The sequence below is a fragment of the Misgurnus anguillicaudatus genome, chromosome 16 (genome assembly GCF_027580225.2).
Source record: "Misgurnus anguillicaudatus chromosome 16, ASM2758022v2, whole genome shotgun sequence".
Classification (NCBI taxonomy): Eukaryota; Metazoa; Chordata; class Actinopteri; order Cypriniformes; family Cobitidae; genus Misgurnus; species Misgurnus anguillicaudatus.
This window is the reverse complement of record NC_073352.2, coordinates 17,276,259-17,289,331: the sequence shown is the minus strand read 5'-3', so window position 1 is coordinate 17,289,331 and position 13,073 is coordinate 17,276,259. Positions and strand designations below refer to the sequence as shown.

Here is a 13,073-nt window from a genome sequence, read left to right as displayed (position 1 = left end):
TTTTGGGTGTCTGTGGCATTTTTGTTGCTGTCTCAAGACTCGAGGTCCTGTTCTCTAAATGAACATGCATTCTTTGTCACAAGGGTAAAGTCTCATACCCTTGTTTCTTTTGCTGCTCAGATGTTTGTCTGTTGCTCAAAAAAATGCTTTTCCACAAAAAATAAAGCAAATTGATTTTTCAATGGCATTTCTTAAAATCAGTTTGATGTTCAAAAGTAGCAACCATGAATTAGGGATCGATCGATATGGATTTTTGTTTCATCAGCCTTAGCCGATGACCGATACAGGCTGCCGATTTTCTTGAGCCGATACTGCTTTTGCTCACTCAATTTGCATCATAAAAATGACAAAATGATGATGCCACATGTTACAAGTCTCAATTTAAAAAAGTAACATTTATTGAACTTAAAAAAAACTATATTTAACAAATAGTAAAAACAGGTGAGGGTGCTATGGAACCATGAATTGCGCTCTCCACAATGATGAGGAACTATCAGCAAAGGATATTGATTTCTAGCACTTTACTACTACAAATATATATAGGGGTGGTTTCCAAGACTAGAGAAGACTAGAACTGGACCTTAGTTTAATTAGGAAATATAACTAGTTTTAACAAACGTACTTGTGTCCATTTTGAGGCAAAACACAGGGCGATGATGTATTTTAAGATATGTTAAAAAGAGATGTTATTAGTTTGGAAAGTTCTTAAATTTATTTAACATTTACATTTATTTATGACCTGCAATCGCTTGCGGCTTCCAGCACTGTCTGTAATAATGCCGGAAAAAATCGGCGAACACGGCAGCCATGTAGCGGCCAATGCCGATACACATAAAACTTGCAAATATCGGCCCGATATATCGGTCTATCACTACCATGCATATTGACAATATAATGTTAGTTTGTTAGGTTTAGAGGGATAATTCACCCAAAATAATTTTGTCATCATTTACTCTCCCTCTTGTTGCTCTGTATGAGTTTCGTTCTTCTGATGAACAAAAAAGGATATTTTGATAAAACATGAGAACCACAGACTTGACAGTTCTGTTTGACTGACATTTTAGCAAAAATAAACACTATGGATGTCAATAGGTACCATCAATTGTGTTGTATTTTAGCATGCTTTAAAAAAATTGACACTGCAATGGAATATTAAGTTAGAAATGGATGATTGTTAATAATTGAAAAACCAACAGGCAATAACCCTACTAAAAGATGTCATCTCTGAAGTTTTTACCTTTACATTGAACATTAACTGTTGTCATTGTGATTCCATTACAGAAATAGCAGTTTTATTATGGAATAACCAGATAAATGTCAAAAACCGTTTCAAAAAACACCACCACCACAGAGAAATTTTGCATTTTTGTTTTAAATCCAAATGAGTTTATCACAAAGCAAGGTGACAATAGCTGAACAGTTTATTTTTTACATCTGGAAGCCTCTGATATGAACACATTTTTGTTGTGGGAGACAACAGCACAACTACATTTTCTTAGGAAAGCTCTCAGGTATTCCCCAATAGATACAGGCTTTTGAAAAGTACTGGTAGTTGAATGAAAATTAAATAACTAGACACGTCCACAAACAAAAACAAGTCAGCAAAGCAAACTACAAATATATTTTACCCATCAATACAGTACAGAAACCGGATCCACACGACCCACTTACTGTTTATGTTTTTAAAGACATTGAGGAAAACTTACAATGCAGTTTCATGTCGGTCACTCTTTCAATTTACAAATTAAAATTCAGATTTTACAATCACTTGAAAATGAATGTATGTTACATCACATCATGCTTAAAGAAATAAAGCAATTCATGAATGAAATCCATATGGAAAACAAAAGAAAAACTATTTTCCTAAAGTAACACTACAGGCCCAATCGAAAAACAACTTATACACTTACAGTTGTACATTTCTCTTATATACAGACTTGATGAAACGCTGTTTAAGTGTCAGTAGATAACATTTACCTTTCTTTTGAAACATCAAACAAGCCACAAATAAGTCTGGATGGGAGGGTTTCCCCTTAAGTCTGATTCAATTTTAATCGGCCACTTTTAACAATACCTTTAGTTTAGCCATTGACCTGTAGAGAATATTCTCACCCGAATCCTTTATTTCCCAAAAGGGAATAACCAGGGCTACAAAACATACAAGAGACATAAATCTGATGTTTACTTTTCAAATTGTCACATTGTTATCCTCATGTCTTTAGGAAGACACGTAACCTCACGACATCACACAGACAGTACATTTTGCTGTAGTGTTCAAATCGAGGATTTAGTGGTTACAAACAACTGCAATATTAAATTCAATCTGCATTTGTTGTATATAACTGAACAGCCCACGATGACCATGAACATCATTCTGACAAAAGAGAATGAAGTGTGAAAAAATGTTCCCTTCACCTACTTGAAAAGAGAAAAAGTTCCTGAAAAGTCAAATACACAGATTCAGACATAGCCCAAAAAAATGTATTCAGCCCCTTTTTAAAGTGCAATTGCACCACTAATAAAACTCCAAGAGAGGCAGCTGTCAGTTTGCTCTTTGCCTCTAAACATTTCACTGCCGATAATAGGACGACTAATATTAAACCATATGTACATACTTACATACAAAACAAATCGAAAGCAAATAAGTTAAGTTTCCACACAAAATACCAGCGGGCAATTTGAAACCGAACAGAGTTTTCTTTCCAAAACGTTCTTTTGGGGAGACAAATAATTCAAAGATTTGTGTTCCTTGCTGTAGCATTCCTCTCCACTAAAGTCCATTTATAGCAGCTGATGCAAAATAAGCATCCACAGCCTTTCCAAGCTTTTGCAGGGTCATGGGGTCTCTGTCCCACATGGGATATATTTCTGTAGGCGGTTTTGCTTTAATGCAAACAACCCACATTATCCACTAGCAAGCAGACAACAGGACGATTTAAAGCAAAAACAAAAGCCGTGTTGGGAAGGCATTGAAAAAGAAAGCGAAATTCGCAGAAGAGGATCTGAGAAGCAGCCCCAATCCGCAATCTTTTCAGCAGATCACTTGGGAGAAAGATCCTGGAGGGGTGTGTGGGGAGAGTTACTGGAAGAGGGCGACACTCCTTCCATCTTAGCGGGAGAGTCTGAGGAGGAGCCGATGCTACTGAGACTTCCATCAAGAAGATCAGGAGAAAGACTGGTGGAGACAGACACAGCTTTAATGTTTTGGTGTAATGCTAAAGATTGTTACAGACAGCGGGAACAAGTCACCCCCGTTATCGCATACCTTCACTGGTTATCTGTCCATACAGGATTAGTTTTAAAATGTTGCTACTTGTTTTAAATCTCTTAATGGTTTAGCACTAAGGTATCTTTCCAACTTGATTCATCTGTATGCTCTGCCGAGAGCACTTAGGTCTGCTGACCATTTGCCTTTAGCTGTCCCATGGGTAAAGTTGAAAAGGAGGGGTGACCGAGCCTTTGCAGTGGCGGCACCAAAGCTCTGGAATATTTTGCCCCTTTGTATTACACCGGCTCAAACACTAGTGGTTTTTTAAAACTGGCGTATTTTTATAGTCTAGCATTTGACGCTATATGAGAGCTGCTTTATTTTGATGTTTTATTGTGTCTTGACGTCTTTTCATGGTGTTGAATGATTGTATCAGTCACATTTTTATTCTTCTTGTGTATACAGCCATTTGATAAACACGTGTTTTTTAAAGTGCTTTATAAACTTTTGACTAAGATCCATCATGTCCAGATTCATGTGCTGTGTTATTTTGTGTTATCCACTTATTTCATAAAATGTGGTCACATAGTTGAAGGTACCCACTGACTTGCATAGTAGGAAAAACAAATACTATGGAAGTTAGTGATGCACCAATGTATCGGCCAATTTTTGATGAATTTAAAACCATCGGCATATCGGCAATAGCACGAGAAAGGCCGATACCGATTGTTTATTAATTAACCGCATAAAGGCAATGAGTTGCATGTCTGTTGTTTATTTAAATTATTTAATGTTCTGGTGTGCACTATACTCAAGCACGGACAGAATACCCTTGTTGAGCTGGCTCAAATGTCTTAGACAATAAAAGAAACAAACTGCACTTTAGTGGGGGAAAAGAAGTCCAACTTTTTTTGAAGTAGCAATATTTATATGGTCAGTTGAATGTTAATTAGATCCAATCCATGTTCAGTAAAAATAATTTGATGCAGAAATAAACTAGCTAATTGACCAACTGTATAGTATTGTACACAAGTGTTTAATATCGGTATCGACCAGAAGTTATCGGTATTGGTATCGGCCCAAAAAATCCTAATGGAAGTCAATGGGTACTGTCAACTGTGTGCTTACCATCATTTATCAAAATATCTTTTCTGTTCAACAGAATGTATGAGAAGAAACTCATACAGGTTTAAAACAACAAGAGGGGCGAGTAAATAGTAATAGTATTTTCATTTTTAGGTGAATTAAGCCCAAGTTTACCCACTGAATATGGAGAAAAATAGAAATTTACAGTTCACGCGAAGTACACTTCAATCAGGAACTTTTTTAAAGCCCAGAATACACTGCAGGATTTTTGCCCTCTTATAAGATCATTAACTTATCACACTGTGCGACATGGATCATTTAAACTCGGATACAACAGGCATGTAGACTGTACGATGATGACACGGAAGCTTCGGCGGCACCAGCATGCGCTTGTGGTAAAAAATACCAGTACGCAGGTCGTAGCAGCAAACACACTGTGCAGTGATCATGCTGAATTTCTGACACTTTCAGAAAACTATCGTAGGCTATCTTTGGACACAAGACCGGGAAAACGTCCATCTTTGAACCTCTCTCACTGTACGACATAGGACCACAGATGAAGAGCCACAGAAATCGGGGCGATTGTTTCACGATGGCAATCTTTCGACTAGGACAGCCAATAATAGTGCAGTGTATCCCGGGCTTTAGTGTTAAAGATGACTCACCAAGTGTTGAATTCTGGCAGGTGGGACACCTCTGTAGACAGCATGTTGGTGGTTCCCTGAAAGAGTCTCTTAGGCTGGCTTTCGGTCTCCATTTCACCTAGATGATATAGATAAGAAATATAGATGTTTTGTCCTAGGCACAATATTACTTAAAGGGACACTCCACTTTTTTTTTTTGAAAATACTCATTTTCCAGCTCCCCTAGAGTTAAACATTCGATTTTTACAGTTTTGGAATCCATTCAGCCGATCTGCGGGTCTGGCGGTACCACTTTTAGCATAGCTTAGCATAATCCACTGAATCTGATTAGACCATTAGCATTGCCCTAAAAAATAACCAAAGAGTTTCAATATTTTTTCCTATTTAAAACTGGACTCTTCTGTATTTACACGAAGACCGACAGAAAATTAAAAGTTGCGATTTTCTAGGCCGATATGTCTAAGAACTACACTCTCATTCTGGCGTAATAATCAAGGACTTTGCTCCCGTAACATGGCTGCAGCAGGCGTAGAGATATTACACACTGCCTGAAAATAGTTCCCTGCCATTGAAAGTTAGTAAGGGGACTATTTTTGGCTGCTGCATAATATCATTGCACCTCCTGCAGCCATGTAACGGCAGCAAAGTCCTCGCAACTTAATTTTCTGTCAGTTTTAGTACATGCTGTAACTACAGAAGAGTCAAGTTTTAAATATAAAAAATATAAAAAATCTTTGATTATTTTTTAGCACAATGCTAATGGTCTAATCAGATTCAATGGATTATGCTGATCTATGATAAAAGTGCTAGCGCCTGACCTGGAGATCGGTTGAATTGATTCCAAAACGGTAAAAATCAAACAATTAACTTCAGGAAAGCGAGAAAATTAGTATATTTTCAAAAAAGTGAAGTGTCCCTTAAAGATGTATCGTGAAAATACTTGTTACCTTTGCGTTTTAGAGGGCCCAGTATGCTGGGTCTGATGCAGTTAATCGGGCTCTGACTCCGCCTGCTAAACAAAAGCATTTCATTGGAGTGATACAACTCGAATTAAGTCATCTATACAAAGATATGGGAGTGTGGCAGGATGACTTCACAGAACTCACCTGAACCGGCGTGTTGGGCTGGGAACAGGGCTTGGCGTCAGCCCATTACTGCTCACCAAAATTTGAAGAGAAGGAGAGAAGCACTGCTACTCAAAAGAAAACAAAGCAAGTTTCAATTTCTAGTGTTTACAGTCTTATTCATTATGGTAAATTTCAACGTATAGCACACAATCGGAGCCATTCTTATGAAATTTTGGCATGTCCAGGTTATGATCTTCATAAGTTGGAAACGTAAAAAATACCTTTTTTCCAATCCCTCTAGTGGGTGAAGGAGCAGGAGAAACAGGCACAAAATCGATCCGCTTTGGAGATGAGGATGATGAAGATTTCTCAAGGTCATTATCACTCTGTAGAAAAAAAATAGCAATCATCTCACACACGCATAAATACTTAATAAACATCCATTAATGACACAAACGCAGTGTCGGAGCCTTATACTACCAATCCAGCCTGGGCTCGAAAGACTGGTGGCCCTGTCAACTCCATTAACGTTTCTCTAGCATGCTTCAGTTCAAAAACCCCATCAATTAGGGAAAGTGTAAGTCTAATGCATGCAACCAATTGTTTTCAGTTTTCAACAAATCACCTATAATATGTCATTTGGGGTTTAACCTAAATTATCTCTCTTACCAGACTAAGGCTTTCCTCCCAAGACTGGCTCATCTGCATTGCTGTCTGCACCTCTCTAGAAAGATTATGGGGAAGACAGCAAAAAACAGATGTCACAGAATAAAAAAACACTTCCCCTTCAACCTGATCCAAGCACGCTAATAGGAACCCTTATATAAGACCAAGAAACTACGAAATACACATCAAACTCATTTAATGAATATAACGAACACTGGCAACAGCCATGCTGTCAGAAACTGATAAAAGAATGAATGCCCCAGGGTTTAGTAGATGCAATGAGAGATAACGTTTACCGTTCATGAGCAGTTTCGCGGTTCATCAAATCAACGCCCTCTTCCTACAAACAGACAGGAACAATAGAATCTCCACAGATAAATAATTTTGTATACCCAACCCACCAAAAAAACACTACATTTATTAACAGTGACTTTACACATATCTAGAATGGCATGTTGGAGCTTGGTACTACCAATCAGTCTGTTTGATTGATGGTTTGCGAAACTCCAAAAAATTATTTTAGCATGTTTTTTAACGCACACTCCCATATGGACATGTATGAGAATGGCGTATCTGACATGCTAAGCAGGTTGCCTTCAACTACCTACCTTGTAACGGAAACTAAAAAGAATTTAGAAGGAAAACCAGGAATTGCATTTCCAAATTTAGTTGCGTTAAAAGACTTAAAAACACCAGGTGTAAGGTCTAATCCGTCTTTTTGGTCCACTTTCAAATGCTTCTGTCCAGGTTACTTTGGGGGGTCTGCTTTCGTTTTAACGCGAGCAGGAGAAACGATGGGTTTAAATTGACGTGTACTAACATTAAGTCAGAGTCTCCTGCTTGTGTTGTTAGTTAACATGTTGCACAATGTTTTGTATGTTTATGTAAGAGCTTTTTGTGATATTTACGAGCAATTGATGAAATAAGCTCATGCAACTTCCACATGGTCTCAAAATGAAAGAACAGTGGAGAGCAGCCCCTTCAGTTGTCAATGAAAGCCTAAAGATCATGCTGAACACTGTGGGTTCGCGCTAGAATTCAGGTCCAAGGTAAAAACATTGTGCTCGGTACATCACATTAAATTAATATAGAGAGAGAGGGTGGTCTTTTGTGGCTGCTTAAGTACATTTGACCCGATGCGTCTACACCACAAAAGCAACCTGGTTTTAATGGGTTTTCTACTACTTCTGAATGTGGTCGAAAGTGGACGAGCTCAAAACGTTTCACACCCCGTTTACACCTGTATTTAGCGTCGTCCACTTGTGATCCAACCAATCAAAACGCATATCTATAAGGCTGTTTACACCTGGTATTAATATGTAAACTAAGCAAACACGAAATGTCTAGTTTGACCGACTGAAACATCTTATGTCTAAAATAACATTAAATATATGGTTCGTACCTGTTTGATCTTTTGAAGTCTTGTACTGGGAACACGTACCGGTGAAGATGGGACCTAAAAGCATTAAAAAATCCAATTAATTTTGTGTGTGCGCGTGTGACCCTGTCTGTGAAATCCAGGCTGAAGTCTCTTAATCTGACATTAATAAGACATAACTCAGTCAATAATAAAGATATTAAGGTTATATTTTCACAGAATGTCCTTTATATTATGTAGATGATTTTACATAGAAAACAGTAAATTACAAAATGACTTTTTAGCTGGGTTTTCACAGGCAGGGTCACTTATATGACCATGTCAATGTATACTATATTCTGAGTGCTTTGTACATTACCACGTTTGGTCGAACAATAGTTGTACTGTTTCTTCTGCTGCGGAGAACTTCTCTCTGGAACACATGTGAAGCGTCACTGGGGACAGAGAAGACGACCATTATAAAATGGCTGTAAGCATCTACTAAACCCTTTATTTAAACAAACACTGTTGATAGGCAGATGTATGAGTCTTATACTACCAACACAGTCTGTTCTTGAGAGACTGGTGGCCCTGTTGACTCAGAAACATGTTATTTTAGCATGGCTGCACTTCAGTCCGGCCTACCGATGAGACAGACCATTTACCACAACAGCCATGCATGGTATAAAACCTAGACTGATGTCAATCTAAACTGCATTTTGGGATACCATAAAAGCTGGCTGGAAACCCACCCATGCTTCGTAGGTAAACACCATACCAAGTTCTTCTAACCTTTCAATGTTTAATAACGTCTAAGGATTCCTATTATAGAAGTTATTTAAAAAAAAAAGCAAATGTTCACCTCAGGCCGTTTATCATAGGCTCGCTGTTCGATCGCCTCAAGTTCCCATCGCCCTGAAGTGATGGGATGTCCAGGTCCAGCTCCATCTTCTCTTGTGACATGACAATTTGATTGTTCATCTTTGTTATTATTATCTTCGTACATATGTTGCAAACATGCACGTAGTTTGCAAAGCTACATTGTTGAAAGGCAGTGTTCTTGTTATCCAAGCAGACTTATGTCTCAGTTCCCTAGGTGCTCATTTTGTAGCGTATCGGATTGAGGCTACTTGCGATGCTGTTTGGGATCAATACAGGTCCAAGTCAATGCCCCGTTGACTTTTCCAAAACAACATTCTGCTTCTCGGGCCTGTACGTGTATCTTCATAAAAAAACTTTTTACTTTCCGAACCAAACTTCCGTTTGGTTAGCTGCAAGCTAAAATGGGTTTGGCCCATGCAAACAGACTAAAGCTGTTCCGTTAGCTTAGCTCGATAAGTTAGCTCACGGCGCATAAGCGCCACAATATAAGCAGTTAAGATCAGAAAAATTACAAGTGTATGTGCATATGGAAAGAATGCATACAAAGGTAAACGTATACGAAGGTAAAGACTTTACCCGGCGATGGTTAAAACGTAAGCGCAATAATAATAATAGGAGCTGAAGGCACAACAATGTTCAGCTGGCCATCATCATGTACGCTAACTAGCCTCCTGATCGTGATGCACTGCTGGCGTTACTCTTTAGATGAATGCGAATCAATGGACAAACGCGCAGCTCCACTCCGACGTCTTTTGTTTGCCAGTCTGAAGTGTCGGCATCTAGTTGACTGTGTTTGTAACTAAGTTGCATCAATCATAAGTTACCACAGTCTATTTATCTACTTGTGGACGCCGCCGCACATCCACACAGATGAGCTAGAGTCCCGCCCTTTCTCTTCCTACTGGAATGACTGACGGAGTAATAAACCAATCAGAAACTCAGTGGTTGCCGGCAAATAGCCAATCAAATCACAAGCTTTAAACTATTTCCTTGTGATCCTGCACACGCCTTTTAGTGCATGCGCATTTACTTGGTGGCCCTGAAAAAGCAGAAATAAAATATATTGTTGTTAAGTTATGTCTGGAGATTGTAATAAGTCATTGTACACTTTTTTATTTAATATCAAATAAAATAGGGAAACTATAAGGTAATACAGATATGCTAATAGATACACATTATAACTTCTGCATTGTTTTTAAACTTAATAAAATCAAAATATGATTTGATTACTCAGTAAGTCGATTCATAATTTAATACATTTGAAGTAATTAAATGTACCTCCCATTCATTCTTAGTTCAAGCCTTACTGATTACTGTACCATATACATAAATGTGTCACATCCACTGTTGTGTGTAACCAATGGACTTGGTGTTGGTTGTTTACCACCTACTGGTAAACAAATCCCTGAATTTGAACATTTGTAAAGGCAATAACATTTCTGAATGTCGTATGGCCCTCCCTTTCTAAGCATGGCCATAACATTACACTTCACTGTGTTATGACACTCTCCACCCAAAACCCAATTTTGCATAAAATAGCTTCACACACAGAGAAGACACCAGCGATGAGCAATGTCAGAGTCACATGTTTTTACGGCTCACTGTAAGGCCTCTGTCTGGCAGCACACAATGTTTCCTTTCTCTTCTGCTAATGAGAGACACAAGATTTTAAACCAGGCGACTGCAAGGTCATTACGCAGGTCAGGTGATGGTTACTGTGAGTTTTTGTATAGAAAAATCACTTACATTTTCATGTATGCAGTTTGCAGACACCATAGTGACTTACAGTGCATTCAAGCTATACTACATTTCCTTGGGAATCAAACCTAACCCCCTGGGCTAACACAATGCTTGACCAACTGAGCTACAAAACACTACTATTAAAATAATTTAAAACTTGCAAGGAAATGCATCTATAAGCTGTAAGAAGTAAATAACAGTTGCGTTAAGTTAAGGGTCCTAGGCAAAATATTATTGAAACAATTATGATATTGAATTATAAAGCTTTTTCAAACAACCCACTTTATTTGAGCCAGAAACATGTTTGTTGAGGCGACAAGTTGGCTACTTCAAAAAGCATGACAACATCCTGAGGGGATATACTGTAGTGTGCTTTAGTATTAAGAACGTGGCACGACACTGCAGTTGCACTCCTCCTCCGTTACTCTACGGGGGATGATATACAGCTCACGCTCCCACAAAGCTTTGCAGGAGACCATACAATGAAATTTGGTGCGTTTTTTTACATTTCGGCGCCATTTTCGATTGGACCCGAGGTAAGTTTGGATTTTTGAGGCATTATTTTTCGGGATTTTTCTTTCGTCGTTCTCACGCTGTCAAGTTCTGCGTTGTTCATTTATTTCTGAAATGCCTGACCTTCCGAATGAGACGGAGGTGTTTCACGCGCATATTGTGTCTTTGTGTTTAGTCGCCTTCAGGACTTTTGAGTCTTTGTTTGAAAACTGTGCCGTAGTAGAGCGCAAAGAAAAGTAACAACCTTTAATGCAACTTTGTCTACATATACAATATCAAGTTCATTCTGACGAGTGTCAATCAAAAGTTCGTTTTCCTCATCTCTCCTTTGTATTTAACTTGTATTTCTCAATATACCCCCCTAGCAAGCATCCTCTTTTATTATTAGCACGAAGATGTCTATTTAGGGAACCTGTATAATCGCAACTGAGGAAACACCCCATGGTCGGTTGATATACAGTTTTCGACGAAAAAGGGCAACTAACATTTCATTTGGAAATATATATTTACGTCTTTAAATTTTGATCCCATACACTTTTACTCTGGGATACGTCGGTGGTTATATACAATTATTGTGAAAATGCTGAGTAGGCAGCAGTTAACTACACCCTGTATGTGGCATTCAGCTGAATGTGCGTAACTTATGCGTCTGTTTTTCTTTCCTTCTCTCAGAATGGACTATAAAACTATTTATATAATACTTTTTTAATAACATTCCTAATCTTATTAATAATAATAATAATAATATATAATTTTTGTTTGTGTTTGTGCATTTTCCTCATGATTCTGTTTAAACAATGTTTTTAGCTTGCTTTTGCAGTCTAATTTTGACTAATGGTTTTATATTATTTATTTACACGCACACTTTATTAAATGTATAAAAAAAGAAAAAAGAAGGTAAGGTCGCTCTGAGCCCTTAACACACCAGACCTTGACGTGTTGAATTGAGGATATGTCTGGTCATGTCTGACTTGCCCAATGCTTTTATTTTGTGTACTTAATTAGTTGCCAACCAACAAGTACGTACTCAACACAGCAGTACTTTATTTGATGTATTGCCTCAAATTAAATAAAGATGTGTCCCTACTTATACAGACTATACTGACAACTACTTTGTAAAATTTTGCACTTATATACTTATTTATTTAATACCAGTGTATATAGTATATATAACAAAAATAAATGTTTATGTCTCTGATTATCGGATCCCTAAGATGAAAGTTTGTGGCCTATGTAACACCACAACAAGCTGTTATTCCTCTCATACCCATCAGGGCGCCCTCGTCTTTTTAATAACATATACAACTTCGTACAGAATTATATATATATATATATATATATATATATATATATATATATATATATATATATATATATATATATATATATATATATATATATATATATATATATATGGGATGCACCGATACCACTTTTTTGGAATACGAGTAGTACTTGCCGATACCGATACAGAGTACTTAATAAAAAAAACATGATTTAAATTTACAAGTAACAGCTTTATTCATATAATTTAACAAAAAAGGGACTAGTTTTCCAGTTTGTTGTAAACTCTGCCTCTTTGGACAACACAAGAGGCATTAACCCCTTACATGCCGCTCAAACGTAGACATTTCTCAGACCATGGTATCAATCCCCGGTATCGGGGGACTTTAAACGAGTACTTTAGAAAATGTGGTATCGAGGCCGATACCAGTATCGGTGCATCCCTATATATATATATATACACACATACATATAGACATGAGCACAATGTAAGTGCTAACTAATATGTGAAAAATAAATTTCTAAATAATATTATGTCTTCACATACTGATAAAATAAAAAATAACTGTTCAAAAACACATAGGGGCAGTTTCCCAGACAGGGTTTATCCTAGTCCTAGACTAAAA

The 13,073-nt window shown here is 37.5% G+C and overlaps 1 protein-coding gene and 2 non-coding genes across 4 annotated transcripts; all 3 read right to left on the bottom strand.

The window, feature by feature from the left end:
• Positions 1–1,403: 1,403 nt before the first annotated feature.
• pabir2 (PABIR family member 2) lies at positions 1,404–9,824 on the bottom strand. 2 transcript variants are annotated; one of them, XM_055178102.2, is made up of 10 exons: positions 8,891–9,824; positions 8,408–8,483; positions 8,074–8,127; positions 6,968–7,011; positions 6,675–6,729; positions 6,287–6,391; positions 6,045–6,130; positions 5,886–5,950; positions 4,960–5,056; positions 1,404–3,175 (listed from the first exon to the last, which is right to left on the bottom strand). In XM_055178102.2, exons 1-10 carry the CDS (start codon positions 9,007–9,009, stop codon positions 3,040–3,042), a joined length of 837 nt encoding a protein of 278 aa, XP_055034077.1. In that variant the 5' UTR covers positions 9,010–9,824; the 3' UTR covers positions 1,404–3,039. The 2 variants fall into 2 exon arrangements, with proteins under 2 accessions (XP_055034077.1, XP_055034078.1); XM_055178103.2 differs by having other exon boundaries at positions 5,886–5,947.
• Positions 6,464–6,601, bottom strand: LOC129422979 (small nucleolar RNA U109). The gene has a single exon (XR_008637611.1). It is a non-coding gene; the product is annotated as a small nucleolar RNA U109 (small nucleolar RNA).
• Positions 8,566–8,709, bottom strand: LOC129422980 (small nucleolar RNA U109). The gene has a single exon (XR_008637612.1). It is a non-coding gene; the product is annotated as a small nucleolar RNA U109 (small nucleolar RNA).
• Positions 9,825–13,073: the final 3,249 nt, after the last annotated feature.

Coding starts and splice junctions, on each gene's coding strand:
- pabir2 (XM_055178102.2), bottom strand. CDS start 9,009: ATGAACAATCAAATTGTCATGTCACAAGAGAAGATGGAGCTGGACCTG. Junction 8,484..8,890: donor CCTATGATAAACGGCCTGAG/GTGAACATTTGC, acceptor CTCTGTCCCCAG/TGACGCTTCACATGTGTTCC. Junction 6,392..6,674: donor GGGAGGAAAGCCTTAGTCTG/GTAAGAGAGATA, acceptor TTTTTTCTACAG/AGTGATAATGACCTTGAGAA.